At 43.2% G+C, this 18,493-nt stretch overlaps 1 protein-coding gene across 3 annotated transcripts in view; it reads left to right on the forward strand.

The window, feature by feature from the left end:
- LOC126335031 (adhesion G-protein coupled receptor G2-like) overlaps positions 1-18,493 on the forward strand; it is a 181,135-nt gene that overhangs the window by 61,181 nt on the left and 101,461 nt on the right. For all 3 annotated transcript variants that reach the window (XM_049997877.1, XM_049997878.1, XM_049997879.1), the window contains exons 4-6: positions 7,262-7,332; positions 7,436-7,695; positions 12,245-12,597. In XM_049997877.1, coding sequence (XP_049853834.1) covers positions 7,262-7,332; positions 7,436-7,695; positions 12,245-12,597 — 684 coding nt within the window. The remainder of the gene's footprint in view (positions 1-7,261; positions 7,333-7,435; positions 7,696-12,244; positions 12,598-18,493) is intronic.

Below are 18,493 nucleotides of genomic sequence, written 5' to 3' on the forward strand. Positions count from 1 at the left end.
ATAGGGAATAGATTTCTGGAGGAATGAACATTTAGAAATATTACATTTCAGACCTACAGTTCGAAGGCAGGGAAATAGGAGGTGGAGGTTGGCTATGTGCTCTTCGGAGGAGGACCCCATGATGACTATGACTTTGAAAGATTGCAGGAGCACTGGCTAAACCGAACATGAGTCAGTTTAGTTGGAAGAGGCAGAGAGGAGTATTTATAACAGTGTTTTGTCGGGAGTAAAGATCATGAGGAATTTGGAGGTATGCTTCTGCTAGGTCGATTTTGGTACAGTAGGAGCCCCCTGCCAATTTGCGAAAAAGATCTTCCGGTCGTGGAAAGGGATAGTTGCCAACGAGAAGCTGAGGATTGACTGTAGACTTAGTCACCGCAGAGGCGAAGGCGGCGGCCTGGCTTCTGCACGATGACTAAAGGCGTGGACCACAAGCTGAACTGCACGGGCTGGAAAACCCATTCATCTTGAAGACCTTGGAGTTCTTCTTTCAGCGGCTGTTGTAGTGCCACTGGTACCTGGCGTGCCCGAAAGTAGCGAGGCCGGGCGGCGGGATGGAGTTGGAGCGAGGCCTCAAAGTCCTTGGTGCAGTTCATGCCCAGTGAAAATAGGTCCTGGAATTCATTACAGAGTGCATCAACTTCAGGAAAAGGAATGTGCCGAGACACTAGGTGAACGTCGTCCAAAATGGAAAATCCGAATAAGCAGAAGGCGTCCAGTCCGAATAGGTTTGCTGTGGAGGAATTGCTGACAACCAGTAACGTGACTGGATGGTGAACCGATTTGTAATCGCCGTGAGCCGTGAATAGTCCTAGGAGAGCTATCTCTTGCTTATTGTACTCTAGTAGGCGCTTAGGGGCTGGAGAGAGGGGTGGTGAATCAATGTGGGCATACGAAGTGTAATTAATTAATGATACTGCTGCGCCTGTGTCCACTTGGAGATGCAGAGGCTTGTCATTGATACCGATGTCTATAAAAATTTTTGATGTCGAGGAGTTGTCTACCTGGTTAACGTCCATTAGGGTGTTGTTCAAGCCGTCTGGATGTGGCCAGGGCTGGCGGTTGCTAGAGGTGGTTGCTTTTGCGCGACATGTCCTTCCCTGTTGCAGTGTGTGCGTTGCGTCCAGCTGTCTGGGAAATCTTCTCTATCATGTGTGGAAGAGCAGGTGGGGCAGGAGGGTAGGCGGAGACGATCCCCACGACGACATTGCCGGTTGTGTTGTTGCTGCAGTGGCTTCTGGCCTCGGCTGGGATGGTGTAACTCGGCGTCTTGTTGTGGAGGCGGTGTCCGACTGCGGCGGCGGTAGAAGCGCGGCGTTGAGCCCTGGATTGCTGCGACGTCTTCGGTGTCCGTCGTGGCGTCATCACCGATTGCTGCTACGTCTGCCCAGGATTCCAGTCGACAATCGGCGGCTGTAGAAATTTCGAACTTATAGGCTAGTTCTATGACCTGCTTGAGGGATGGGTCTTCTAACTTGAGGGCGTCGTGGCGGAAGGCGGCGTCTGGCGCTGCCTGTAGCAAGTGGTCACGCACTATGTCATAAGCGTATGATTCCTTGGAAAGATGTGTGTGAAACTTACATTTCCTGCTGAGACCTTGCAGTTCGGCGGCCCACTGGCGATAGGTCTGCTCGGGTTTCTTCCGCCATTGGTAGAACTCGACACGGGCTGCGAGTACATGATATTGGCGTTTGTTGTAGGCATTTAACGTCACACAGATGGCGGTGAAGGTGAGGGAGTCGGGGTCCATCGGCTGTAGTTTCGTGAGCAGGACATACATATTCGATTAGTTCCATGACAAGGAAAAAAAAAAAAAAAAACGCGCTGCATGTCTTCTTGGATGACTTGATGAATCGTGAAGTGCTGCCAGATACGTCGTTCTTAAGTTTCCCAATTCTTCAACTTCATCGTTGAATGCTTGGAACGGCAATGGCGTTGCAGGGCGGTGGAGACTTCGGATTTTGGCGATCAGTTTTGTCTAAGTTTCCAAAAACTGGTGCAGAAGTCCTTGGAAGAATTGTTGCCATTCCGTAGGTGCTGCTGTCCTAACCACGACGTTCGTCGATTCGTTCCACTATACTCGTCGCCACTGAAGAATATTCAGTATTGTAGAATACTCAGTATAGTGTCGTTTATTGAAACTGAACTACACTTCTCGAACAATCACCATAGACACACAAATAACAAATAACTTTTAGACGACCATTCATCAAGACCGCCGGTGAGGTCCGTCAGAGCTGGTGCTAGCTCAGCGAGGAACTGGCTGTAGTGCTGCTTCGCTGGCCTTATAAAGCCAGCGGAGGCCTGCGGAGTCCTCCAACCTTCCCTGTATCTGTGAAGCGACCTCTGCAGAAAAAGGTTCGCATTAGTCTCTAGCAAGTTCTCTTTGTTTTGAAGAATTGTTTTCCTCTTGGTTGTGCCTGCAAGTGCTTGTGTATGTTATATGGTACACAGGGGTGTCTTGAGTGTAGTCTACCTGGCAGGGGCCGTCTGTGGCAGAAGTAACACACTTAAATCTTGACAAGCTGCCATTGTAGCAGCAGTAACCGATGTTACAACTGCGCTGGACACTTGTTGTATTATGTAGGCGTTGGCGACCGCAGCGCCGTATTCTGCCTGTTTACATATATCTGTATTTGAATACGCATTTCTATACCAGTTTCTTTGTAACTTGTTGGCCGCGGTGGCCGTGCGGTTCTGGTGCTGCAGTCCGGAACCGCGGGACTGCTACGGTCGCAGGTTCGAATCCTGCCTCGAGGATGGATTTGTGTGATGTCCTTAAGTTAGTTAGGTTTAAGTAGTTCTAAGTTCTGGGGGACTTATGACTTAAGATGTTGAGTCCCATAGTGCTCAGAGCCATTTTCTTTGTAACTTCAGTGTATTTGAATCTTCAGTCAGTACATTCTTACGACATCGTCAGCAAATGAGATGCTGCAACTGCCTTGTGCAAAATAACAATTTTGTTTAGGTACTACACTTCATGAGATGTACATTTAAGATATGTTGCTGTTTAGGTGTACTTATTGTCTACTTACCTTGTTATTATTCCTATTTTTGTCCTTATGGATGTGGCACAAACACTATTTTACTTCATACTTCCTGGTAGATTAAAACTGTGTGCCGGACCGAGACTCTTATTTTTGCGCGAAAACAGCCAATTATCCGCCATGTTGCCAACTGACATCTTTGTTTTCATCGAAAATAGACATTTTGTCAATGATTACGTTTTGCTTATAGGTACTGTCTTACAGTTTCTGTATGACTAAAAAGAATTGAAACTGTTTAACTAAAATGTCCAGAGTATGCTATATAGGTATGAAATAAGTGCGTTAATGACTGTTTGGGTTACGTAATATATTACTAAAAATATTTAGTTTGGAAAAATTAATGTTGCCCTTCCCCTCTCCCTCTCTTTGCCGTTGGGATGATAGTTATAAAAAGTTAAGACAGAACAACAGATTTACATTACGTAGAACTCTGCTGCGTGCGCTGAATGAGCTCACACTCGATTATATTTTCTTCAGGGCGGTGCTTAGTATATGGCTGTATGCGCATATAATGGAAATTTATTAGAAAAAAATTTGTTTGCTAGATCTCTTTGGCCATTTGGGATGTCATTTGGGATGTCATTTATTCAGATTAGTTCATCCTTTTTCATTTGTTGGCCAGGTGGAGTATTTGTAAGTTGCGAGGTCTGTCTGGCATTTGATGTTGTGGCTATGTCCTGATTGAAGTCTCGAATATGTAGTACTCTGAAGAAGCGTGAAAGCTCAAAACATGTATTAGTTCAAATAAAATTACGTAACCAAGTGGCTGATTGCTCTGTTTATTAAAGTAATACAATCCACAGCCATGGGGCTCAACAGCTAGTCAGATGGATAAATTATTGTGGTCATTTTAGATTTTCTGCACGCTAATGGGATTTCAGTATCACTGTCTGGACATCACTGAGTAAAGCAGATCGATGCTCTTCTCAAAAACACTCGGAAAATTGACTCTGCATGTTTCTGTCCACTTAAAGTGTACAAAGTTTTGTTTGACAGAGCCTTCTGGAACGATCCCCTACATGTATATTCTGTCATGTCCACAGACTCCCGTAGGTTGATCTCTTGGTGAAGTATCTGAAAACTATTTCCAGGGATCGTGAAAATTGTACCCTATTAAGCTTTTAATGCTGAGTGGTTTCTTCAAAATTTATTACCAGCATAAACGATGCAATTAATCGGTCCAGTTTTACGTGTACACATCTAATGCAGGGAGGTACCTCCTCACTCTTATCCACAGGCATAGCCTTAATAAGGTCATCTCTGAGAAGTGGCACCCATCAGTGGACACAATAACGACTACACGCAATAGAGAGAAAAAAACAGTGGATACCATAACATGTCCCATAAACTCAAACATCGAGTGTAAAATCCAACCACAGAGATGCAGTGGGTACTCTAAAAGCATTCCTATCATTATTGATTCATAATTTTTGGTAATGGTTTTTAACTAATTGAAAATTAATTGACTCTTGCGATGTGGACAATTACTCTGGTTTAAATGAACTCAATTCCAATTTCATTTCCTTAGACTTAATAAAATTTAATGAAACTTGAAAAACACATTAGTTTTCTCTGAAATCACGTAACAACTGTCCAAGAACTGCAAAAACGGAACTTACAAAAGTTGCACTTCACATGTATAATCTCTCTCAGACGAAATTTCAAAATCTAATTCTTAGTTCTATTTCTTTCTCTAAGAGAGATAAATCCTAACAAAAAATAAGAAAAAAGATTTTTGGTCTGTATGTCTGGCGAACCAAGAATGCTGCACTATAGAACCGCTGCTGCAAATAAAACAAACTTAATCATTACCTGTAATCCATTCTTCACAAATATTATCGTATCAATTTAAAAATAAATTCGTTTTTTCTCCGGAATAAGTCTTCTACTGATTCACAATATAATTCCAAAAAACTCTGTTGTGTGTCCCTTGTTGCTACTGTACCAAAACTCGACTGTTGACATCTAACACCAAAGATCAAATTACTATCTCCTCACCTCTCTTTGCGATCAATACATAAATCTGGCGGGAATCTTCGCAGAGCAAGTTTCACCTCTGACTTATCTCTATGCGGCGCAGCATCTCTGTCTAAGCAGTTATTGTATTCCACAGGCGAATTTCTGAATGGATAGTATCAGTAATTGTTTGTATTGGAGTCAGCAAATTTTTTGTGGATTGAAATTTTTCAGAAACCAGTTCTGTGAAGAGGAAACACGTATCGATGTTTTCGCAGAGAAAGTGTTTCTTATTTGTAAACCTACTGGGAAGTTCAACATCACAATTTGTTGCGAATATGCTTCCTCGGACATGTAAGGAACTAAACTAAACCAAGCTAAACTGACACACAGAGAAAGATTGATGAAAGTGGTTAAACAGCTGTTGTGTGAGAAAGATCATTACGCAGTGTCACTGCTAAATGCATAAAAAGGATGTATGTTATTCCTGGGTTTTCCCTCTTTCACATGCACATTACGTCGAGGAGACAAAAAGTCCTGGAACAGCGTTATGCACGTATACAAACGGCGGTAGTATCGCGTACACAAGATATAAAATGGCTTTGCATTGGCGGAGTTGTCATCTGTACTCAGTTGATTCATGTGAAAAGGTTTCCGGCATGTTTATGGCCCCACGACAGGAGTTAACATACTTTGAAAACATAATGGTTGTTGTAGCTAGACGCATGGGACATCGGAAATCGTTAGGGAATTAAATATTTCGATATCCACAGTGTCAAGAGTGCGCTGAAAATACAAAATTTTGGGCAGTACCTCTCCGCACGAACAACGAAGTGGCCGACGGTCTTCACTTAATGACTGAGAACATTGGTGCTTGCGTAGAGTTGTCAGTGCTAACAGACAAGCAACACTACGTGAAATAACCGGAGAAAACAATGCGAGACGTACAACGAGCGAATGCGTTAGAACAGTGGTTTCCAACAGGCGATCCGCGGACCCCCAGGGGTCCGCGAGCTATGCCAGAGGGGTCAGCAATATATAATATAATATTAATATATATAATATATTAACTTTATTTTGTATGATAACAGACTTTTTGTTTTGGTCGCTCAGTATTTTTTCAATAATGAATATGTCAATTTTTTTAAATACCAAAAATAGAAAATGTATTAAAAGACTCTTAATTTAGCTTTTTTAGGTACTTGATACGGTCATATGACAACGTACCGATCATGCTCGAAGAGGGGGGTCCTCGAGAGAATTTTGTTGGGAACCACTGCGCTAGAGCAATTCGGCGAAATTTGGCGTTAATAGGCTATGGCACCAGATAACCGACCGCCTGCAGTCCTCCACTGGACTCGTGACCATATCGGTCGGATAATAGACGACTGGAAAACCATGGTCTGATGAGATGAGTCCCGATTTCAGTTGGTAAGAGCTGATAATAGCGTTCGAATGAGGTGCAGACCCCACGAAGTCACGCGCTTAAGTTGTCAACAAGGCATTGTGTAAGCTAGTGGTGGCTCCATAGTGGTGTGGGCTTTGTTTACATGGAATGGACTTGGTCCTCTGGTCAAACTGAACCGATCATTGACTAGAAATTTTATGTTCGGCTACTTGCAGACCATTTGGAGCCATTGATCGACTTTATGTTCCCAACAAAGGTGGAATTTTTGTGAATCACAATGCACCATGTCACCGGGCCACAATTGTTCACTACTGGTTCAAGAACATTCTGGATCATTCGGGAGAATTATTTGGCCACACTGAAATGGCACTGAACATTTATGAGACATAACTGAGAGGTCAGTTTGTGCACAAACTCCTGCAACGGAAACATCTTCGCACTTATGGATGGCTATAGTGGCAGCATGACTCACTATTTCTGCAGAGGAATTCCTATGACTTGATGAGTCCCAGCCATGACGAGCTGCCCCACTGCGCCAGCCAAAAGGAGGTCCGAAACGATTTTGGGAGGTATCCCATGACTTTTATCACGTCTGTGTTTACTGGGTTCAGCAACACTGAAACATAGCTGCGTTTCGGCACTGTGTGTGAAAATATTGCACAGATTGCTCTGTATTTCCATTAGGTCATCGAACAATGACACTTTTCTTTGAAGAGGGCACGGCCGATATCCTTTTCCAGTCCAAACAGTGCTCTAATGATATGCCAGTCTACGTTAACCTCTGCTCTTCTTTTCTCTACTGCAGGTGCGGAAGAGTTGTCAGAATTTTTCGTTCTTTTCTCTTTTTCAGGATGTGTCTATCGAAGATGATTCTGAGTCTGTTTACACTTGCAGTACCGATCCTAATGGCGGATACGACAGGTAGGTTCACAGTTCATGTAAGTACAACTGAAATCGAGACAGGAAATTCTTTTATGAAACATTACGTATGGACATTGCTTCATCGTGACTTCTCCTTCCTCAGTGACTCACGGCACGAGTTCGTGATGATGACGAGTCCCAAGCCGAAACTATACATCAAGAAGAAATGCGGCCAGGAGCGAGCCGATATTCGAGACTTTGTGGGGATCGACATGATGTTCATCAAGCAAGTGAAGATGAGAGCGATCAACTGGTTCAACTGCTCGCTGTGGAACACAATCAGTGACCAGATGGTGTATCGAGACTCTTACGGCGACATCAATGACTACAGCTCGGTTGCGGAAGAGTCACAAGACAGAGTGGGTAACTATCCGAGCGTTCTCTCCCAGTGCAACACATCAGCCGCTCATTTCACGGGGAGCGGGGAGGGGGGAGGCGGTTTGTTAGCGGTACAGGGCTGGGCTGAAGGGCGCTTGAAAATCACTTTCCAGTTCCAGTTTCCTATGTGTAGCACACAAGCGCTGGTCGTTTCTTCCTGCCGTTGCACAATTTCTCAACTTTGACGTCTTCCCAGTTCTAGATTTTACTATCTGCAACATTTTGTCCCCCCCCCCCCCCCCCCCTCCCAGTTGTTTGCCCGGTATTCATAGCCGAACTACAATCTTCCTTGTTTACATCTCTTCATTCCAATATGTGACCATACCACTGGAGTCAGCGGCTTTTCATGGCGTGCAAAATGTTCAAATGTGTGTGAAATCTTATGGGACTTAACTGCTAAGGTCATCAGTCCCTAAGCTGACACACTACTTAACCTAAATTATCCTAAGGACAAACACACACATGCATGCCCGAGGGAGGACTCGAACCTCCGCCGGGACCAGCCTTACAGTCCGTGACTGCAGCGCCTCAGACCGCTCGGCTAATCCAGCACTGTCATGGCGTTCATATAATACGTATGATTCAAGATTTCTTACTGCTAGTGAAATGTTTCTTATACATAGCGATTCAGTAAGAGGTTACAAACCTTCAGGGATGATGGAGAAGGGTGAATACGTCAATATGAGGTAAGAGACCCCAGTTTGGAAACGATTGAGTCGAAAGGTGTAAGCGAAAATCTACTCATGTGCCATCTTTGCTCCGAGTAGCGCTCAAACTAAGGGCCCCAGCTTCCAAATTCTGATCATGACGAATAAAATTTTCACAGAATTACGACCCAATGTTCTCTGATAATTTCTCCTATTAATGGACTAGTAACGGTGCACATAACTTGATATCCGAGAGACCGAAACACCTGAGTCAAATGGTTCAAATGGCTCTGACCACTATGGGACTTAACTTCTGAGGTCCTCAGTCCCCTAGAACTGAGAACTACTCAAACCTAACTAACCTAAGGACAACACACACATCCGTGCCCGAGGCAGGATTCGAACCTGCGACCGTAGCGGTCGCGCTGTTCCAGACTGTAGCGCCTAGAACCGCTCGGCCACTCCGGCCGGCACACCTGAGTCTACAGTACAATAATAATGAATTCCATTTACCGGCTCTAGTTTCACAAGATGCTACATTTATCGAAAAAGCATCAATGCAAGCATCATCAACAGTTGACCTCCCAGTATGAATCCTGTCTCAATTTGTTCTCGACCCTTTCTTGGATTCCACTTTTGAGGATCTTTTCATAAGCCTTGATGCAGTGTGGTACCAGTGTGACTCCCTTATAGTTTCTACAAACCTTCCTACTCTCTTTCTTGAATGTGAGGTGGTTGGGATTAATTTATTCTAAATTTAATTTGACTGAATCTCACGGGTTTTACGCAAATTATAGGACTGCTTGGTTAAAACAGTCATGTAATAATGTCGTTCCTCATAAGACTGACAGCACTGGAATATCTCACACTGTGTGGGACACTATTTTCCGTACACCTCTTTCATCCTGCGATGGATTAGGGAAGCACGACCCCCTTCTGTGTGAAGAAATTGGGTAACTGCTCTTTGTGCTGATCAGCAGGAATGAACGATGCAACGAACTGCAGAAAGAACCCTCCAGAAATGAAATTCTTCCAATCCATCTGTGGCATGCAGCAAACCATTGCTTAACAGTATTAGTTAAAAACAATCTTGGTTGCAATTTTTATTTTTTATTTTTTATTTTGCAACTACGCCTTTCACCTTATTTAGGCATCTTCTGGTTGATCTTATTTCTTAGAACGAGCATCTGGACAGTGTAGCCAGAGAGCATCGTAGAATAAATCAGGCAAACATCGCCTTCATTAAACTCAGTAAAAACTTCCTAGATGGACGTGAGTGACTCCAAGACCTGCATAACGCGTTCCCGTTCACATCTCACTCACGTCCATCTAGGAAGTTTTTACTGAGTTTAACGAAGGCGATGTTGGCCTGATGTATTCGACGATGCCCTTTGACTACGCTGTCTAAAGGATCGTTCTAAGAAAAACCAAATTAAGGTTAACCTGTAGATGCCTAAATAAGGTGGAACGCGTAGTTGAAAACTAAAAGACTAAAAATTGCAACTAAGGCAGTTTTTAACTAATACTCTCCAGAAATGAGTAAACTGCTGAAAAGCCACTAACTTCGCTTCCGCAGCTGGGAATACCACCAAGCCATCTCTCAGCAGACTCATTCTCCCACTAGGATTACGTACTATGCCAATACAGAAAGGTCTCCTTTTCAGTTCGGCATACCTTATAGTAAGGAACTAACAAACCGCCGTGCCTAGTGATCACATTTTGTTGCATAAACAGTGAAAATGTATTGAGGGATATAGTTTTCTTCCTTTCCTTACTTTGCGAAGAGTGTCAGCGAGAAAAAGGTTCCTTAAAGTCTGAAGTTATGTGTAAAAATTTGTTGGAAGCCGCTAAGTGCGCTTAGTCTCAAATATTGAATGGATATAATCTGGATAATTTGCGCGCCGTGATTTATGCTGCCTCAATACAAATACTAACTGTAATACTTGCTTTACTGTGTTAAACCTTTTACTTAGGATCGAAGTTTTAATGAGTAGATTACAGCAGCATTTTAAAATTATAAATTCGGTCAGTAATAGGGAATGCAGACTTTTTCCGTGAATCTCGATGATGAAGTTTTCTCGGGTTATAAATTGCGCCAAGACCTCGTTCTGCGGCAACGTTTCGACAAGTTTCCTACTCGTCATCTTCAGGCGATTTCACATGAAGATTACGAGTAGGATACTTGTTGAAATGTTGGTGCAGAACACCGCCTAGAGTAGGCTTATAACACGAGAAAATTCCATCAACGATCAATAACTGTATTAAGTACTGAGAAGCAAATTATTGTTGCCCTCGGATGTAATTAGACACGTAAATTGCCGCTGGGATAGTGAACTTAGCACCAGATTAACTTTTCAGTAATGTACACTACTGTCCATTAAAATTGCTACACCACGAAGATGGCGTGTTACAGACGCGAAATTTAACCGACAGGAAGAAGATGTTGTGATATGCAAATGATTAGCTTTTCAGGGCATTCACACAAGATTGGCCCCGGTGGGGACACCTACAACGTCCTGACATAAGGAAAGTTTCCAACCGATTTCTCATACACAAACAGCAGTTGATCGGCGTTGCCTGGTGAAACGTTGTTGTGATGCCTCGTGTAAGGAGGAGAAATGCGTACCATCACGTTTCCGGCTTTGATATAGGTCGGATTGTAGCCTATCACGATTGCGATTTATCGTATCGTGACATTGCTGCTCGCGTTGGTCGAGGTCCAGTGACTGTTAGCAGAATATGGAATCGGTGGATCCAGGAGGGTAGTACGGAAAGTCGTGCTGGATCCCAACGGCCTCGTATCACTAGCAGTCGAGGAGACAGGAATCTTATCCGCATGGCTGTAACGGATCGTGCAGTCACGTTTCGATCCCTGAGTCAACAGATGGGGACGTTTGCAAGACAACAACCATCTGCACGAACAGTTCGACAACGTTTGCAGCAGCATGGACTATCAGCTCGGAGACCATGGCTGCGGTTACCCTTGACGCTGCATCACAGACAGGAGCATCTGCGATGGTGTACTCAAAGACGAACCTGGGTGCACGAATGGCAAAACGTCATTTTTTCGGATGAATCCAGGTTCTATTTACAGCATCACGATGGTCGCATATGTGTTTGGCGACATCGCGGTGAACGTACATTGCAAGCGTGTATTCGTCATCGCTATACTGACGTATCACCCGGCGTGATGGTATGGGGTGCCATTGGTTACACGTCTCGGTCACCTCTTGGTCTCACTGACAGCACTTTGAACAGTGGACGTTACATTTAAGATGTGTTACGACCCGTGGCTCTACCCGTCATTCGATCCCCGCGAAACCCTACATTTCAGCAGGATAATGCACGACCGAATGTTACAGGTCCTGTATGGGCCTTTCTGGATACAGAAAGTGTTCGACTGCTGCCCTGGCCTGCACGTACTCCAGATCTCTCACCAATTGAAAACGTCTAGTGAATGGTGGCCGAGCAACTGGCTCGTCGCAATACGCCAGTCACTATCTTGATGAACTGTGGTATCGTGTTGAAGCTGCATGGGCAGCTGTACCTGTACACGCCATCCAAGCTCTGTTTGGCTCCATGCCCAGGCGTATCAAGGCTAGAGGTGGTTGTTCTGGGCACTGATTTCTCAGGATCTATGCACTCAGATTGCATGAAAATGTTATACATGTCAGTTCTAGTATAATATATTTATCCAATGAATACCCGTTTTTCATCTGCATTTCTTCTTGGTGTAGCAATTTTAATGGCCAGCAGTGTATGATCTGGTGCAGGTTATAAAAGTTTGGGAAGTGGAAACGTAGGAGGGTTGGATCAGGGTTCTGAAAGTGTGCATAAATGGCTGCAATTAGGGGCTTCAGGATGGCAGGCTGTCTCTCTGTGCACAGAATGTGATGTGACATCAGCGGAGGAGAAGGACAACGGCAAGCCGGAGCCGCAGAAGCTGTCCGTGTTGTCAGGAGCGCTGGCCATCCTTAACCCGGAGCGTCCGGACCTGGCCCGCACCGCCCCGGAGAAGGTGATGTCGAGCCTGGAGACGGTGCTGGCGTGCGCCGACCGCCTGCCCGCCGACCGGGTCGTGAAGGCGCTGGTCGCGCTCGAGCTGTACGCGTGGCAGGTGAAGCTGCCGCCCAACCGGACCCTCCGGCTCACCGACAGCCGCGCCTCGGTGTCCGTCGCCGCCGGCGTCAGGGCCGTGCTCTTCAACGTCGCCAAGCAGATCGAGATCGTGTCAGCCAAGGTAGGAGGGGGCTCGCCTCGGTCGCTTCTATGCTACCGCTGCACTTAACTTGCTCTCATTCTGTTGTGTACATAGTTCCGCGTAGTCAACGCGTACACAACTTTCCCACCAGAGCGCGCCCCGCTAAGCACAACAGCGAAGGCGCAGCGCTCGTCCGTCTCCGCACTACGAGATGGCGCTGCCATTGAGACGGACCAAATTCTGCTTCCGCTGATCTGCGTATTAATATGTAACGCAGCCAATGAGATTGCTGCTAACGTAGAACCTTTTCTCCTCGCAGATCACACTCGCGCAGTGATACATGGACAAGCGAGGTATTATATCGAGTGTAGAGACCTCCGATTAGTCAGTCTTCTTTTGTTTGCACCAGTATGTACCAGTCTGCATTAGTCTGTACCAGTCTGTACGAGTTCTACATTTGTCTTTACCAGTCTATAGTCAAGTTTCAGTCAGAGCCTAATAAGATTACCATATTCCTGTACATAGCCATGAAGACAAATGTATAGACACTTTTGTCAAGTATCACAGATATATGTGAGAATAAGATTAACGTACCCATACCAAAGCAACTTCAGACTGTCAATTGTAAATAGCATCTAGAACCAAGTTAAGTAATTTTTATGCTTGTTATTATTTTAATAAATGTGTGTGAAAATTAATCAAGTACTGTTTAAACATGGTCACTGTCAATCTGTTACTCTAAGTGTGCAAGTGGCATTTCTATCGTCTGACCTAACAGCAGAAGATAAACACGCCACGATAAGACCACAAGACATATTGCTGACACTCGCCTACTTCGTTAGAGCAACTAGTTAAATAATCTGATGATGTGTGTACTGAAGGTCTTAAAGTACGCACACCACACATTCTAAACATCATTCTTGTGTAAAATCGGCTCGGTCAGATTGTAGTTCAGAATCGAGCTTCCCAACGTCGACATCTTCTTCTGCCTTAAGAGATGAGAGTGTAGGCGCGAAAACTGCTTCTTTTACAGTGGCGTTCAGGCTTGTGATTGGTCAGATGACATCGCTCGGAATTTTAACTTCTTTTGGCGGTGAAGTTATCTGGATGGAGGAATTTGAATGCACAAAAGCTGCAAAATGGTAATGCTGCAATATGTCCTCTTTCTCCCAGAGAGCCACGACTGCGAGGTGGACGGGGATGAGATGCACGAACCAGCTGTCCCCGTTAAGAGTGACGATTTTTGGCTGCATTTCTTTGAAGGCGTGTCGTCTCAAGTGCTCATCTCCAGGCACCACTCAACAACCTCCACCTCTGTTGAAGTTGTTACTACACATTCGAATTTCTGTGCCATTTCTTTTATTACAGAACTATTACACCTTGCATTGTCTAGGCGTGTATTTAATCCACTATTCTGTTTTTCCACATCCTCCTGTCCTCTCACTCTGCTCATCTCTTCCTCCTCACGTACCTGTATCCAACTCCTTCTTCCCCTTCTCTGTCTGTCTATCTCTCCGCCCACCCCATTTCCCTTTACGTTATACCCTCAAAGTTTGGTTGAAATCGATACAGGGATTTAGGAGGACCTTTTTACCAGTGGCTTTGCCTGCTTACGCATTTAACATATTTCACACATATTTGTGCACATACGTCACCTGTCTCTCTATCGAATTTCTCCCTGCACTTTAGTTTTCACCCATCTCAGTGTTTATGGCATCACACTCCTGAAAAAGGTGTCGCACAATTATATTTTTTGCAGGTGCATACAGTGATATATGTCGATACTGTCTGCTAAATGTGCTGCGAATGGAGTTAGTAGTAAAGAAGTAATATATTAAAACGTCGTGCATGATGCGACATTTTTCACTCATTTCAGTGTTTATGTTCTCATATCGCCTTTTCTATGTTATGGAAAATGATATATTTTTGCAAGTACATTCGCTGGTATATGTAAATACTGTTTGCGAAATTTGCTGTACATGTAGTAGTAAAGAAGTAACAAATTGGAAGGTCATGCCTGATGGCGTAATTTTATTACATGAACAGCGAAAATGTAGTAAGCGATAATTTGTTTCCTATATTTTTGTGGAGGATGCCAGCGATAAAATGTCCCGTAAAGGTTTGAAATTATGTTTAAGGTTGATAGCAAGTAACTAAATACTCTCATTCTCAAATATTAGATGGATATAGTCTGTCTGGGCTTCGCGAACTACGCTTCTTTTACCCCGCAGCGGTTCCTTCCAGACAGTAAGTGGTAAGTGTACCAAGTTTGACTGAAATCGATCAAAAATGTATGTGGAACATACATTTATCGATCCACTATTTATAATATGTATGGATACCATTAGGTTGATGCTTGGCAGAGGATCTTCGTTTCCTCAGAGCTTATCTTATGCCCTTCTAAGCCTGTGTTCCACTTCGGTTGATATCTCAATATTTCTATACCTGATGTGCCTTTATGTTCAGCGCAGTCCACTTGCACGGTGCGAATTGAAAGTCCTATGTACCCCAAGCAGATATAGACTCAGATCACAATGTACTGGTGATGAAGAGTAGGATGAAGTGAGCGAGCAGTCAGGAAGAATCAATATGCAAAGGAGTGGGATACGGAAGTACTAAGGAACAGCTCAGTAGCAGTACAATTGAAAGCGAATGGACATCTCTGAAAAAGGCAATCACGGATTTTGGAAAGGAAAACACAGGCACAAAGAAGGCAACTGTAAAGAAACCGTGGGTAAAGGAATAATACTTCAGTTAATTGATGAAATAAGGAAGTACAAAAATGTTCAGGAAAGGAAGACTAAAGAAAAATCAAGAAACGTTGCTGGGATTTGACGATCTCGAAAAAGTCTTCGACAGTGTCAAATGGTGGAAGATGGTCGAAATTCTAAGAAAAATATGGGTAAGGTATATGGAGAGATGGGTAATATACAAAATGTACAGGATCCAAGAGGGAACAATAAGAGTGGATGCCTGAGTCGCATCAAACCAGTCAGAAGACTAAAAAAAAGAGCCGCGTTGGATTAGCCGAGCGGTCTAGGGCGCTGCAGTCATGGACTGTGTGGCAGGTCCCGGCGGAGGTTGCGTTGCCACTTTCTCTACCCTTGCGTCTTGACTATGCTTGGTATTCACTAGACGGCACGTTGTCACATTACATGTGCCCCTCTATTTCATCAGGGGTTGTTTATACAAGATCGCGATGAAATACCTGCATCCCTCCTATCATGGTTACTATTACTTGAAGCAGTTAGTTCAATGTGATAAATTATTCTGAATTTTTCATGGAAAGACAACATTTTATATGACACAAACAATGATACTATAGAATGAGATTTTCTCTCTGCAGCGGAGTGTGCGCTGATATGAAACTTCCTGGCAGATTAAAACTGTGTGCCGAACTGAGACTCGAACTCGGGACCTTTGCCTTTCGCGGGCAAGTGCTCCATCAACTGAGCTACCCAAGCACGACTCACGACCCGCCCTCACAGCTTTACTTGGAAGGTAGGAGACGAGGTACTGGCAGAAGTAAAGCTGTGAGGGCGGGTCGTGAATCGTGCCTGGGTACCTCAGTTGGTAGAGCACTTGCCCGCGAAAGGCAAAGAAAGGTCCCGAGTTCGAGTCTCGGACCGGCACACAGTTTTAATCTGCCAGGAAGTTTCAATGATACTATAGTTAACCATGATGATTAATAACTAATAAACAACATGATAATTTTCAGTTCAATTTGCCTATTCTAATTTAAATCATACAGTAACATGTTAATTCCTTCATGTAATACAGTCTCATATTACACATTTATTTTTTGTTTCTTTTTGCCATACCACCACAGTATCAAAATCTTCCCTGTTATTATAGTATTTACAAATTTTCATTAATACCTACTACCTTTATACAGTAGCTTTTTTTTAGAGTCTCTTTCTTCACTTTTGAATTTTTTTTAAATCCTGTATTCTCTTTCTATACAGCTTTAATGTCCCTTACACCATATTTTTTCATTGCTTTAGGAAAAATTAAATAGTATGCATTGGTATGAGGTATGTCAGCCACCTCAAAGGGACCTTTGTATACATGAAAAAACTTTGAAATCTCTGAAGTAATTTCTTTGGATTTCTAGTGGGATTTGACCAACACGAGGTCTCCTACTTCTACTTTAGTTAACTTTCGTTTCCCATCATGTTTTTTCTTCCTCTGCAACATATGCTTTTCCATACATTCTTTAACTAGCTCTTTCTTTTCTCCTAAAGTCATCTCCTTTCTCGAAGGGAAGTTGATATTCTCTTCAACTATGTTAGCCTCTTTTACTCTTATCACTATTTCATTTGGGGTAGAGCCTGTACTTTCATTCCCCAGGTTATTCAAAACATTTTCAATGTCAGGTACGTATTTTCCCAAACAGCTATGTTTGTCATGGCAGAATGTCCTACATAGTCTACCTATCTCTCTCATGTAGCGTTCGGCCAGGTTGCCCGCTGCATGGTATGCTACTATATATCTTAATTCTACTCCTTGTTCGTGCATATTCGTTTTCCATTTCTTTGAAATGAATTGAAACCCATTACCTGACAGTCAGCACTTGGTTTGCCTATTTTTACAAAATAGTCCTTAATCATTTTGTCACACACTGCTTTTCCTGTGGCTTTTCTCAGAGCGTATAACTTTACAAATTTTGAAAATACATCTGCTGCTACTAAAATATAACAAAACCCTCCTATAGTCTTAGGTAATGGACCATAGAAATCCAAAGCCATTATTTCTAAGGTATATCTGAGTAATATGTATGGCATCAGGCCCCTACTCTACTGGTTTGTTAGCTTTGCCTTCTGGCAGAGCTCACACGTCTTCAATCTTGCATGGATCCTCCTTGCCGTAACTATATCAAATGATCTATAAAATGGTTCGTGGGGGTTAATATTTAATCTACACTCAGAATTGATTACTGCTCCTGGTTCTTCAGAAAACACCTTTTCGTTTTCTACTAGCAGATTATACAACTCCTCCTTTTGTTGTTCATCAATACTGTCCACTTCACTCACCTTCTGATGGAACAACCTATTCTTGTCTAACCATAAATTCTCATTTTCACCAACATTTCCTTCCTCCCACTCTTCACAACATTCTGTGCCTAAATACTTCAACATCATCAGCCCTTGGTCGCAATTAATTATTATTTGATTCTCCATCATCCAATCTGAACCTATGATCATATTTGTACTTAAATTAGGAATCACTAAAACACACTTTCCATTTTACAATTACCTATTTTGAAAGACAAATACACTTGTTTCTTCACAGGTTTACTTAACTTCCCTGTGGCACCTACTATCTTGAGTCCAGACACTGACATTACTCAAATCTCATATTCACTACTAATATGTCTCCAAAAGAAATACTAGTTATCTCACTACCTGTATCTGATAATGCATATTCACTTACCTCATACAACTGTACACTTATTAAGGATTGGCCTAAACTAATTGAGGATTCATCTTCCTCTTCTCTTAGCAAATTCTGTTGAATGGCTTAGTTAGTCCAATCTGCTAACATTCCTTGGACTAATTTATCACTATACTTATCAGGTGATTCATTCTTTCTCTCTGTGACAATCTCTTTCTGGGGTATTTTCCTGTTCATCTCTCCTACTGTGTTTTGACTTATTTCTAATGATGAACCTTCATTATCACCTTTCGCACTTCCATCCCCTTGGGTCTGTTCCCTACAACTACCTTTTTTCACAAGAAAAAAATTGTGCTTCTCTTTCAGCATTGGTGGGATATTCTCTTTCACATAGTTCGGCTCTTTGGATACCATATAACCTCTCCCGTTCCTGACTAGGTTCACCTACTATCATCATATCACATTTATCATTGAATACTTGCCCCTCTACACTAATAATTTCATTACCCATGTCTGTCGAGCAGTTACCTTCCTGGCCACT

The sequence above is a fragment of the Schistocerca gregaria genome, chromosome 2 (assembly GCF_023897955.1).
Source record: "Schistocerca gregaria isolate iqSchGreg1 chromosome 2, iqSchGreg1.2, whole genome shotgun sequence".
Classification (NCBI taxonomy): domain Eukaryota; kingdom Metazoa; phylum Arthropoda; class Insecta; order Orthoptera; family Acrididae; genus Schistocerca; species Schistocerca gregaria.